Source organism: Lepidochelys olivacea (genome assembly GCF_965140295.1).
Source record: "Lepidochelys olivacea isolate rLepOli2 genome assembly, chromosome: 10".
NCBI lineage: Eukaryota > Metazoa > Chordata > Testudines > Cheloniidae > Lepidochelys > Lepidochelys olivacea.
Window position 1 is genome coordinate 31,508,540 of NC_140420.1, and position 13,128 is coordinate 31,521,667.

Here is a 13,128-nt window from a genome sequence, read left to right on the forward strand (position 1 = left end):
ACCAACAATGTCACCTGTGCGCGTGTGGTTAACTGCACTAGTACAAAGGTGCCCTTGGGCTGTCGGCAAGTTTCTCAAACCTTTTTAAATTGTTCCCACGCCGTGAATGTTTCGTACAATTATGGCCATATCATCCTACCATCAGGGTGGTTTTTTACCTGCGGCTCATGCACCTTTAGTTATATTCCTGCAAATTTAAGCAATGGCACCCTTTGCTGCCTCAGCAGAATGACACTCATTCTGCCTTTTGCCGGCCAAAAGCGCAGTAAAAGAGGTGTACCCCTTTCAGAAGGCTGTGTTGCAGATGTTGATCTTCTTAGCCGCGCTGAGTATACCGCCTTAGCAGCCTCTATTGTTGGAGTTCCCGGGCTTGCCACTTATACAGCCAGAACTTTAAATAACCTGGCATGCTTTGCGGCAAAGGCAATTAATACAACATCCCAGGCAATTGCCCTACTTAACACAGAGCAACACGAATTAAGGGATGCAATTTTGGATAACAGAGCAGCCATTGATTTTCTGCTCCTGAAACACCATCTAGGCTGCTCCACGTTTCAGCATATGTGTTGCTTTAATTTAACTGATAATAGTCGCTCCATAGAAACTAGAATGGCCCAATTGGCCAATCTTACAGCACACATATGCCAAGATCTGGGGTTTGAGGGTTTTTGAAATTGGCTTACAGGATGGCTGCCCTCTCTAGGATGGCTGCGACAACTTTTCGGTTATGCTGTGTTTGTAATTGTTGGGCTTATATTTTGCTACTGCTGTATACAATGTATTCCCTCTTTGCTAAGGCTTTGCAGAGATCCGCCCTGGCAGGCTCCCCGAGTTATGTCCTTGTCTGTCCGGGAGTTAAATCACTTGCAAAAGCAAATTGATGGCTACCATGAGATGGCCGAGCACAAATAATAACAAAGGGGGGGATGAAGGGTTCATGTAGCGTTCATGCACCTCGAAACAGTCAGGGCACACCCTGACTGTTGTGTAGGAGCAATGCACACATTGCTCTGCTCTGTCCAAGGACATGGACCATCTGGGAAGTCAAAATAAGGACATCAACCGTGGGAAGCTTCCTCGGCCTAAGCTCAAGGCCTGAGAACAAAGATTGTAGTAGATAGAGGCTAGTAAATAGGAATATTAATCAAAGTCATATTATTTCCTTTGTTGATGCCTTTTGCGGTCGGTTGGGGTATGTAATGCACAGGGGGGAGAGAACTAAAAGAGAGGTGGAAAAGCTTACAGGGGCAATCCTGTCAGCAGACCAGCCTGCTTGCTTGCCTAAAGCCGTGTCCTGTCTTGTATTGAACTGCCACAAGCAAGCGACCAGGGAGCTTTGCGACCAGGGGCCGCTAACAGGGAGTTTCAAGAGGGAGTTCTCTAGGTAAAGGAGGAGCAAATATGGGACCCTTGGGGTAAGTGGCTGTCTGTAGTGTGTGTTTGGGGGTTACGTGCTGTGTGCTGAGGTTGTGTTTGTCTGTCTGTTTGAAGGACCGTGTGTTGTGGCTGGTGGTTGGAAGCTGTGAGCTTCTAAACAAGGTTTGAAATCTAGAAGCCTCTGTTCATTGCCTGAGCCTTAGTCAGGAAGCAGGGCTACCAAGGAGGCCAGGGCTTTATAAAGCAGTGAGGAAGCGACCAGGGAGCAGAAGCAGGAAGCCTGCTAAACAACCAGTGGGGCCCCTGGATGATCGAGATACAAAAGGAGCACTTAAAGACGATAAAGTCATTGTGGAGAAGCTAAATGAATTCTTTGCTTCAGTCTTCACGGCTGAGGATGTTAGGGAGATTCCCAAACTTGAGCTGTCTTTTGTGGATGACAAATCTGAGGAATTGTCACAGATTGAAGTGTCACTAGAGGAGGTTTTGGAATTAATTGAGAAACTTAACAGTAACCAGATGGCATTCACCCAAGAGTTCTGAAAGAACTCAAATGTGAAATTGCGGAACTATTAACTATGGTTTGTAACCTGTCCTTTAAATCAGTACCCAATGCATGCATCCGATGAAGTGAGCTGTAGCTCACGACAGCTTATGCTCAAATAAATTTGTTAGTCTCTAAGGTGCCACAAGTACTTGTTTTCGTTTTGCTGATATAGACTAACACGGCTGCTACTCTGAAAAAAGTACCCAATGACTGGAAGATAGCTAATGTAACGCCAATATTTAAGAAGGGATCTAGAGGTGATCCTGGCAATTACAGACCGGTAAGTCTAATGTCAGTACCGGGCAAATTAGTTGAAACAATAGTAAAGAATAAAATTGTCAGACACGTAGAAGAACATAAATTGCTGCGAAAAGTCAACATGGTTTCTGTAAAGGGAGATCATGTCTTACTAATCTATTAGAGTTCTTTGAGGGGGTCAACAAACATGTGGACAAGGGGAATCCAGTGGACATAGTGTACTTAGATTTCCAGAAAGCCTTTGACAAGGTCCTCACCAAAGGCTCTTACGTAAATTAAGTTGTCCTGGGATAAGAGGGAAGATCCTTTCATGGATTGAGAACTGGTTAAAAGACAGGGAACAAAGGGTAGGAATAAATGGTAAATTTTCAGAATGGAGAGGAGTAACTAGTGGTGTTCCCCAAGGGTCAGTCCTAGGACCAATCCTATTCAACCTATTCATAAATGATCTGGAGAAAGGGATAAACAGCGAGGTGGCAAAGTTTGCAGATGATACTAAACTGCTCAAGATAGTTAAGACCAAAGCAGACCGTGAAGAACTTCAAAAAGATCTCACAAAACTAAGGAATTGGGCAACAAAATGGTAAATGAAATGTAATGTGGATAAATGTAAAGTAATGCACATTGGAAAAAATAACCCCAACTATACATACAATCTGATGGGGGCTGATTTAGCTACAACTAATCAGGAGAAAGATCTTGGAGTCATCGTGGATAGTTCTCTGAAGACATCCACGCAGAGTGCAGCTGCCGTCAAAAAAGCAAACGGGATGCTAGGAATCATTAAAAAAGGGATAGAGAATAAGATGGAGAATATCTTAGCCCCTATATAAATCCATGATAAGCCCACATCTTGAATACTGCGTACAAGTATGGTCACTTCATCTCAAAAAAGATATACTAGCACTAGAAAAGGTTCAGAAAAGGGCAACTAAAATGATTAGGGGTTTGGAACTGGTCCCATAGGAGGAGAGATTAAAGAGGCTAGGACTTTTCAGCTTGAAAAAGAGGATACTAAGGGGGGATATGATAGAGGTATATAAAATCATGAGTGGTGTGGAGAAAGTGAATAAGAAAAAGTTATTTACTTGTTCCCATAATATAAGAACAAGGGCCACCAAATGAAATTAATGGGTAGCAGGTGTCAAACAAATAAAAGGAAATTCTTCTTCACTCAGCGCACAGTCAACCTGTGGAACTCCTTGCCTGAGGAGAATGTGAAGGCTAGGACTATAACAGGGTTTAAAAGAGAACTGGATAAATTCATGGAGGTTAAGTCCATTAATTAGCCAGGATGGGTAAGGAATGGTGTCCCTAGCCTCTGTATGTCAGAGGGTGGAGATGGATGGCAGGAGAGAGATCACTGGATCATTACCTGTTAGGTTCACTCCCTCTGGGGCACCTGGCATTGGCCACTGTTGGTAGACAGGATACTGGGCTGGATGGACCTTTGGTCTGATCCAGTATGGCCATTCTTATGTTCTTAACTTAACAAGCTAAGTTAATTCAAAGTAAAAATCTCTCTCACCACATGCTTTAGCAGTCTTACTAGCTGAATTCCTTTCAGACAGGATCCTTTCCTCATCCTAAAGCCATTTCTCTGTTCTCAGACATTGCGGCTACCGTGAGTAGAAAGAAAGGGAGGAATAACTTGGGGCATCTGTTACCCTTTCTTATATTTCTCCTCTTCTTTGAGAATCATCTCCAGCTGGGGTTGAGGAAACAGAAAGTGTGTGGGGACAGGAACCTCCAGCTGTTTCTTTGACAACTGGTAAATTTCTCATTCACATCCTCTTTCTTGCCAAAGAATGGCCACTTAACCAAGTGATAGTCCATTTAATCTTGTTGACACCTGTCCAAGGCATCGGCTAACCTTTTGTCTCTGAGGAACTGGTTTGTGGTTACTTTTCTAAACTTGGATATGTCTCAGTAATGTCATACAGTAGAACTGTAAACTTTACATAGAGTGTTGCCACACATATTTTACCAGGACAATAATGATCAGCAAATTATGAGTTTTCAATTGATACCTCACAAGGCATACTTTGTACAAAATTTATCATAGTCTTGAAAAAGGGGTGAACATGAATCATCACGAAGAAAAGAAAAACTCCACATGAAGGCAATGCCGCTCACTCCCCCCTCCAATAACATCCCTTGTAACACCATGAGGGAAAGCCACAGCACACTCTTTCTAAAGATGTCTATAACTCCTTTTCTTGACATATAGGAAAAAACAAATTAATATTCTTGCACTTTGTCTCAAAGTCTTTTTAAATGAAGTCCAAGTCACAGCAGGGTTCCTTAACCCTGTCTAGTAGCTTGGCTGTTCCAGTCCCAGAAGCACCTAGCAGGGCATCTCCTGTTCCTTTTGTCTTCTTCAGAAAAGAAAGCTAACAAGCCCCAACTGCTACTAAACTCTATGTATTAACAAACACTTCTTTCAGTTTGTTTTAAACCTGCTGCCTAGTAATTTCATTGGGTGACCCTTGGTTCTTGTGTTATGTGAAGAGGTAAACAACACTTACTTGATCCAGCCAAGCTTGGGGCCAAGAGGCACATCCCTTGTGATTCCAGATCACTATGGGGTTGAAGACCAATACATTTTGCCCTTTTCTTTCTTTCATTCATTTTATTACTGGAGATATCTGCATGGAAACAGGATCTTTTGTCTATAAGAGTTTACCAGATTCTGCCATTGCCTAGGCTATGTTTGTGACGACACAATAAGCTGCTGTGAAGAAGAATGTGGTGTCACAAAAAGAAAGTTGGGTGGAGAATGAAACAAGAGTCCTGTTTCCATGCTTATATCACTAGTGGTAATAAACAGAAAATAATGGCTACACAAGCAGAATCATCTAAGTAGGTGTTTGTTTATTTATTTTTTTCATTTTTCAATAAAGTGAATACTCTGTTTATGTCTACATTGCCAAAAAAAAAAAAAAAGAAAGAAAGAAAAAGCAAGTCTCAGAGCCTGAGTCAACTGACTCCAGCTTGTGCTATGGGAGTAAAAATAACAGTCTAGATGTTCCTGCTTGGGCTGGAGCCCAGAGTTTGACACTCTCCCTCTACCCAGACTCTGCACCACTGTCCACTTTTATATTCTGTTAATAAATACAAGTATTAGCCCAGTTTCCATAATATGAAAAGTGCTGGTGACCTTGCATCTTACCGGTTTCTTTGTTGAAGTAATATTAAATATTCATCATGCTTCTCATCAAAGTCAGTCACCATGTCCTTAGTGTAAACCTGAAACAAGAAAATATAACTGGAGTAGTGGAGTAAGGAAAGGGTTCAGAACACAAAGATTAGTCTCTTAGCATCAGTAACAAAAGAACAAGGCTACATTCTAATGTTGAAGAACATTGTTTCCTGAGGGTTTTAAAGAAAACAACGTTGCACTACCTCCTGAAAAGATAGCCTAGGAGTATGGCTACACTAGCAAGTTTAAAGTGGCACAGCTGCACCAATGCAGCTGGGCTGTTGCAAGCTCTCTAACGTAGCTGCTCTAAACTGATGAGAGAAAGCTCTCCCATTGGTTTAACTACTCCAGCCCCCGCGAGCAGCAGTAGCTATGTCAGCAGGAGAAGCCAACTGTTCACACCTGTGCTTATGTTGGTGTAAACTTATGTCTCTCGGGGGGGGGGGTGTGATTTATTCACTTCCTGAACCCTGAGTGACATAAATTATGCCGACATAAGCTGTAGTGTAGACACAGCCTAAGTAATTATTTATTTGGGGTACTGCCCACTATGTGCAAGATGCCTTCCAAACACTTAAGAAGTAACATCCCTGCTCCAAGAGGATGCACAATTTAAGGACAAACAAGTAAACAACTTTTAGGGAAAGGGGAATAACAAAAGGCAATATATATAACAAGTTGTTAACTAATAGATCTTTTCCTCCTCTGTGTACTATGAGATTTCTCAATTTGCAAGACATGAATTAAATAATTCACACTTGTTATTGCACAGTGTATTTTCTTAAAATAACTCACATTACTGACCTACTTTGCAAGAATGTATTATTTAATTGCTGCTTTAACATAGGAGTTTTCATAAAACAAAACAGTGAATCGAATACACTGAATTTATAGTAAACAAAAAAAGAAGCACCAGAAATATTTTCACAATTCTAAACTTGAAAAACAATTGTATTTTATCTCAATTGACAATACAGTATAAGGACTTTGTAGTCTGATTTGTTTTTTACGGTTCCCAGTGGAATCATAGCATGTAGCTGTAACCCACACACCTCCTGCATGTGATGTTCTGTCCCATCTAATGACACCAAGACCACTTAGAGAAAGAGATTAAGAAGTCTGCTCTACAGCCTTAGTTAACAGCCTTATAGCTTTTGGCTGATGCATTTAGCTCCAGAGGTCCCAGGTTCCGTCCCGCCTGACAACAACCGGAGTCGGTCAGTGTTACATAGCAACTAAGCAGGACTGATTCAACTCCCACTGAAGTCAATCTGAGTAGTTCCACTGACTTTAATAAGAATTGAATTGGTCCTCAGAACAGAAAATGTGAGATTGTTTAGAACATCTACTGAAAATACACAAACATATACTTCTACAAGCTGGTGACCTCATGTGTATTATGAGGAGCCAGTGCATCAGTGGCAAACTAATTCATACTCTAGTGTGTCTTATTGATATTAGAGTAATCTTTCTGAGTTATTCTGAGTTACAGTGTTTTTGTTTCATTTTTAAACTGTAAAACAATTACTTTGGAATGGGGAAGAATTAAGGGGTTATGCAAAGTATTCTTCAACTAGGAAACATATACTAGCAGAAGAATAAAACAAATCAGTACAGAAAAGTTTATAAATGCTAACCTTTCAGCAGTAGTTTGTGGTCCAGCAGCCAATTACAACTCTGTTTATAATTAAAAGATGATACTGAACACCTTGCTTTGTTTTTTCCAATTAAAAGTGAAAGCTAAAAGTGATTGTAGCATCACAACTTGGAAAGGGGCTAATTGGGGAGTGGAGGCAGTAGCAATCCTCCACCCCCACAACACTACTTTATTTCTCTTCTTAAATTCCTAAGAAAATAAACTGGGACCATTATACCAGCTTCTAGTTCAGGCCCGTAAAGTAAACTTCATTTTAAATGCTCCCCATTTCTCTCATACTTGGCTGTCAGAGAGAACCAGTACTTCCCTTTGAAATGATGCAATATTCATTGTGTTTCTTTCTTAGGAGGTTTAAAGAGATGTGCAACATGAAGGATGCAATAAGGCAGAAGTTAGGGTTCAGGCTGACAGCTGAATACAGATTAAAAGAACATATTTCAAGTTACCAGGCCTTTCTCAACAGTTACAGTACAGGATGATACTTCTGATGCATCTCTAATACATGTCAATAAAGTAAAAGTTTACTCCCTTCAGCCTCTATATACATATAAACCACTTGACTACTTACACACTGAGAAGCTTAATTTGCACACTGAAATAAGGATTTTATATAGTTTCCTATAAAAAATAAATAATATATTCTTGACTTTGCTGTCTATTATTATATTATTGACTATGCTATAATATCTGTGAATATGATCTACAACCTATCCTGAAGGACGACCCATAACTCTCACAGATCTTGGGAGACAGGCAAATCCTTGCTTACAGACAGCCCCCCAACCTGAAGTAAGTACTCACCAGCAACCACACACCACACAACAGAAGCACTACCCCAGGAACCTATCCTTGCAACAAAGCCCATTGCCAACTGTGTCCACATATCTATTCAGGGGACATCATCATAGGGCCTAATCACATCAGCCACAATATCAGAGGCTCGTTCACCTGCACATCTACCAATGTGATATATGCCATCATGTGTCAGCAATGCCCCTCTGCCATGTACATTGGCCAAACAGGACAGTCTCTACATAAAAGAATAAATGGACACAAATCAGACGTCAAGAATTATAACATTCAAAAACCAGTCAGAGAACACTTCAATCTCTCTGGTCACTCGATTACAGACCTAAAAGTGGCAAGTGGCGAGAAACTGCTGAATTGGAATTTAATTTGCAAAGTGGATACAATTAACTTAGGCTTGAATAGAGACTGGGTGTGGATGGGTCATTACACAAAGTAAAATTATTTTCCCGTGTTTATTTCTTCCTCCCCCTTTCCTCAGACATTCTTGTCAACTGCTGGAAATGGCCCACCTTGATTATCACTACAAAAGGTCCCCCCTCCCCCCGCTCTCCTGCTGGTAATAGCTCACCTTAAGTGATCACTCTCCTTACAGTGTGTATGGTAACATCCATTGTTTCATGTTCTCTATGTATATAAATCTCCCCACTGTATTTTCCACTAAATGCATCCGATGAAGTGAGCTGTAGCTCACGAAAGCTTATGCTCAAATAAATTTGTTAGTCTCTAAGGTGCCACAAGTACTCCTTTTCTTTTTGTTTACATCGACCACCCGCAGGGACAGCTGCCCGCAGCTCCCAATGGCCGCGGTGGAAGCGGAGCGGGCTGGCCATCACCTGTAAACAAATCGCCAGCGGATTACCCTGATGGGCCGCAGGTTGCTCACCACTGCTCTAAAAGGTGTGGAAATAATCAGCCAAGGTAACAGAGCTACAGTTTCTACTAACTTTACAATTCATACGTTGTATTGACAATAAAAACAGATGAACACTAGAATTCACATTAGCTACTCCAAAACAAACTTATTCTTACTTGTTTTCTATTTTTTCCTGTTCTATAACTTCAACAGGCCAACCACAGGATAGTTTAGGAAACCAATTATGTAAAAACGAGTCACAATGCACTAATCCGTAATAGAACCGGCTCAGTTAAGAGACATTCCTTCGTTCCATGTCGATATTAAACGCACAGAGCTGTTTAGAAACTCGACCTTCGAAATATCAGCAGGCAGGAGACGGTCTTGCAAGAGCCCCTTGAAAGCGGCTGTTTGGGGCAGAGGCGAAGACCCAACGCTTCAGCCTTGGTTTTTAAGCTGAACACCGACCGCTGTTCCTGGGCAACGGCGGGTGGGGCCAGAACAAACATTGCTATATTGCGGCCGAGGCGCCTCATCGCACAAGCGCCAGAGCCCACCGGCGGGCCCCCTCCCCATCCCGGCCGGGTCTCCCTGCACCCCATCCCGGTCGGCATCGCTCCCCCAATCCCGGCCTCCCCGCTCACCCTAGGCCAGCGCTCCGCCTTCAATTCGGAGCCTCCCCTCTGCACCCCGTCCCCACTCCTCCGCTGCTTCACCCCGGAGCCGCCCCGCCCCGTACCGCGTCGCGTCGCTTTCCCGCCAGCGGCGACACCGACAGCTCTGCCGCCCTCCCTGTTTACCGGTTCCCTTGGTTACCGTCGCGACTGGCGACTAGCAAACCTCACTTCCGGAGCGACTCTGTGACGCAAAATGAGGATGCGCAGGCGCAGTAGAGCTCATCGAATCGGCGCAGGGTCTGTCGGGAGGGCGGTGACGCAGGCGCAGTGAGTGAAGGCGGGATGGAGGCGCTGTGGGCTCTGCTGGACGAGGTGGCCCTGGAGGGTCTGGATGGGATCACGCTGGGCACTTTATGGCACCGGCTGAGCAGCCGCGTCCCGCCCTTCCCGCTGCCCCTGGAGCCCGCCACCCAGCAGCTTCTGTGGGCTGCCCTGAGCGCCCAGCCCGGCCTCAGCTTCTACCTGTTACCGCGGGAGCGGCCCCCCCTCCGCCTGCACGATCGGTGAGGGGCGGCCGTGAGGGGGGGGCAGGGGGTGGGGAGTAGAGTGAGATGGGGAGTGCGGGGGTGGGGCCGGCGGGGCGCAGTCCAAACCGGCGAGAGGCTGTGTCATCCCCTGCCCTGCAAACTTGGGTGCCTCAGAATGCTTTGCTGCTGTACCCCCCTCTAGCTACTCACATCCTTCCAGTATGCAGGAAACACCCTGAGTGTCTGTGTATGGCTGCAACCTGCCAGTCACCCATCAGACACAGTCTGGTTTCGACTTGCATGGTGACCCCAACACACTCCCATGCCTGGGTCCCCCCCCCCCCACCCCCCGAAGGTGTGTTCTGCACTGTCCAGCCCTCTCCCATACAGTCCGCATATATTAGGCCCACCCCCCGCTATGGGGATCAATTTGCAACAGTTTGCTACCTTAAATGAAGTTACCCAGACAATTCACAACACTGGATTAGTTTTAATTAAAGAATAAACTAGTTTATTTAACTACAAGCAGATAGTTTATGAGTACAAGTGTATGGCATAAGTCAGAAATGGTTATAAGAGAAATACATATAACATGTTTCTTAGTACTAACCTTAACAAACGTGTTTTCAGTAACGTTGCTGACCAAACTCTCAGGACAGGACCTGCTCCCCAACTCCAACAGTTGTTTCTTTTGTCCTCTTAGATGAAAAGGAGAGAGATGGATAAGGAAAGAGACTTGAGGTGTTTTTGCCCTCACTTTTATAATTCAGGTTTCAGAGTAGCAGCCGTGTTAGTCTGTATTCGTAAAAAGAAAAGGAGCCTGTTTTTGAATTTTTTTTGTTGAAGAATTGCCACTTTTTGGTCTGTAATCGAGTGACCAAAGAGATTGAAGTGTTCTCCGACTGTTTTTTGGATGTTATAATTCTTGGTGTCTGATTTGTGTCCATTTATTCTCTACTGTACTCAGGGCTTCAATCACAGAGGGTTGCAGCCATAGGGGGCAGGGTTCTGGGCAGAGTGGGTGGGGGGGGCCTTGGGGCTTTAGACCGGGGGGAGTGCTGGGGCTTGGGACTTCAGCCCCGCGGCTCTTTTCCCAGCTTCAGCCCCGCAGGGGGCGCCAGGACTTGGGGCTTTAGCTATGAGGGGGACGCTGGTTTCAGGCCCAAGGCTCCCCGCACAGCTAAAGCCCCGAGTCCCAGTGCGCCTTCCCCCCCTCCAGCTGAAGCTGGGAGTGGTGCCATGGGGAGCCCCAAACCCTGGCGCCCCCCCAGCGGGGCTGAAGCTGGGAACGGAGCTGCGGGGCTGAAGCCCCATCGTTCCCCACAGGTCGAAAGCGCTAAGCCCCAATGTTCCCATGGGGCAGAAGCCCTGAGCTCCCCACCCAGAGCCCTGGTTCCCCAAGGCTCAGAAACCATGACCCTCCCCCAGAGTCCTAACCACCCCACTACCCAATCCCCCCCTAATGCGCACGCACCCATCCATTGACTGCAGCCCCAACCCCTCCCCCCCCCATGTGGCTGAAGTCCATAACCTCTTCAGAATTATGCAACATTTCAGAGTTAGACAACCTCCATTCCTGAGGTACAGTAGAACGGGCTGAAATTGTGGAAAAGCAGCATCACTTGCCCCATAACCTCAGCCGTGCAGAACACAATGCCATCCACGTCCTCAAACAACTCTGACATCATAATCAAAAAGGCTGACAAAGGAGGTGCTGTCGTCATCATGAATAGGTCGGAATATGAACAAGAGGCTGCTAGGCAGCTCCCCAACACCACTTTCTACAAACCATTACCCTCTGATCCCACTGAGGGTTACCAAAAGAAACTACAGCATTTGCTCAAGAAACTCCCTGAAAAAGCACAAGAACAAATTTGCACAGACACACCCCTGGAACCCCGACCTGGGGTATTCTATCTGCTACCCAAGATCCATAAACCTGAAAATCCTGGACGCCCCATCATCTCAGGCATTGGCACCCTGACAGCAGGATAGTCTGGCGATGTAGACTCCCTCCTCAGGCCCTACGCTACCAGGACTCCCAGCTATCTTCGAGACACCACTGACTTCCTGAGGAAACTACAGTCTATCGGTGATCTTCCTGAAAACACCATCCTAGCCACTATGGATGTAGAAGCCCTCTACATCAACATTCCACACAAAGATGGACTACAAGCCGTCAGGAACAGTATCCCCGATAATGTCACGGCAAACCTGGTGGCTGAACTTCATGACTTTGTCCTCACCCATAACTATTTCACATTTGGGGACAATGTATACCTTCAAATCAGCGGCACTGCTATGGGTACCCGCATGGCCCCACAGTATGCCAACATCTTTATGGCTGACTTAGAACAACGCTTCCTCAGCTCTCGTCCCCTAATGCCCTTACTCTACTTGCGCTACATTGATGACCTCTTCATCATATGGACCCATGGAAAAGAAGCCCTTGAGGAATTCCACCATGATTTCAACAATTTCCATCCCACCATCAACCTCAGCCTGGACCAGTCCACACAAGAGATCCACTTCCTGGACACTACATGCTAAGAAGCGATGGTCACATAAACAGCACCCTATACCGGAAACCTCCTGACCGCTATTCCTACCTACATGCCTCCAGCTTTCATCCAGACCACACCACACGATCCATTGTCTACAGCCAAGCTCTACAATACAACTGCATTTGCTCCAACCCCTCAGACAGAGACAAACACTTAAAAGATCTCTATCAAGTGTTCCTACAACTACAATACCCACCTGCTGAAGTGAAGAAACAGATTGACAGAGCCAGAAGAGTACCCAGAAGTCACCTACTACAGGACAGGCCCAACAAAGAAAATAACAGAACGCCACTAGCCATCACCTTCAGCCCCCAACTAAAACCTCTCCAACGCATCATCAGGGATCTACAACCTATCCTGAAGGACGACCCATAACTCTCACAGATCTTGGGAGACAGGCAAATCCTTGCTTACAGACAGCCCCCCAACCTGAAGTAAGTACTCACCAGCAACCACACACCACACAACAGAAGCACTACCCCAGGAACCTATCCTTGCAACAAAGCCCATTGCCAACTGTGTCCACATATCTATTCAGGGGACATCATCATAGGGCCTAATAACATCAGCCACACTATCAGAGGCTCGTTCACCTGCACATCTACCAATGTGATATATGCCATCATGTGCCAGCAATGCCCCTCTGCCATGTACATTGGCCAAACTGGACAGTCTCTACATAAAAGAATAAATGGACACAAATCAGACGTCAAGAA

General features: G+C 45.1%; 2 protein-coding genes across 7 annotated transcripts in view; one reads left to right on the forward strand and one right to left on the reverse strand.

Moving 5' to 3' along the window:
- The window catches only part of KATNIP (katanin interacting protein), a 179,513-nt gene extending 169,952 nt beyond the window's left edge, over positions 1 to 9,561 (reverse strand). For 2 of the 5 annotated variants that reach the window (XM_084642115.1, XM_084642113.1), the window contains exons 1-2: positions 9,444 to 9,561; positions 5,355 to 5,431 (exon numbers count right to left, since the gene is read on the reverse strand). In XM_084642115.1, coding sequence (XP_084498241.1) covers positions 5,355 to 5,416 — 62 coding nt within the window. In that variant the 5' untranslated portion in view covers positions 5,417 to 5,431; positions 9,444 to 9,561. The other 3 variants (XM_084642117.1, XM_084642114.1, XM_084642116.1) reach the window with 2 other exon arrangements.
- Positions 9,562 to 9,645: 84 nt separating this feature from the next.
- GTF3C1 (general transcription factor IIIC subunit 1) overlaps positions 9,646 to 13,128 on the forward strand; it is an 82,334-nt gene continuing 78,851 nt past the window's right edge. For both annotated transcript variants that reach the window (XM_084641674.1, XM_084641675.1), the window contains exon 1: positions 9,646 to 9,884. In XM_084641674.1, coding sequence (XP_084497800.1) covers positions 9,664 to 9,884 — 221 coding nt within the window. In that variant the 5' untranslated portion in view covers positions 9,646 to 9,663. The remainder of the gene's footprint in view (positions 9,885 to 13,128) is intronic.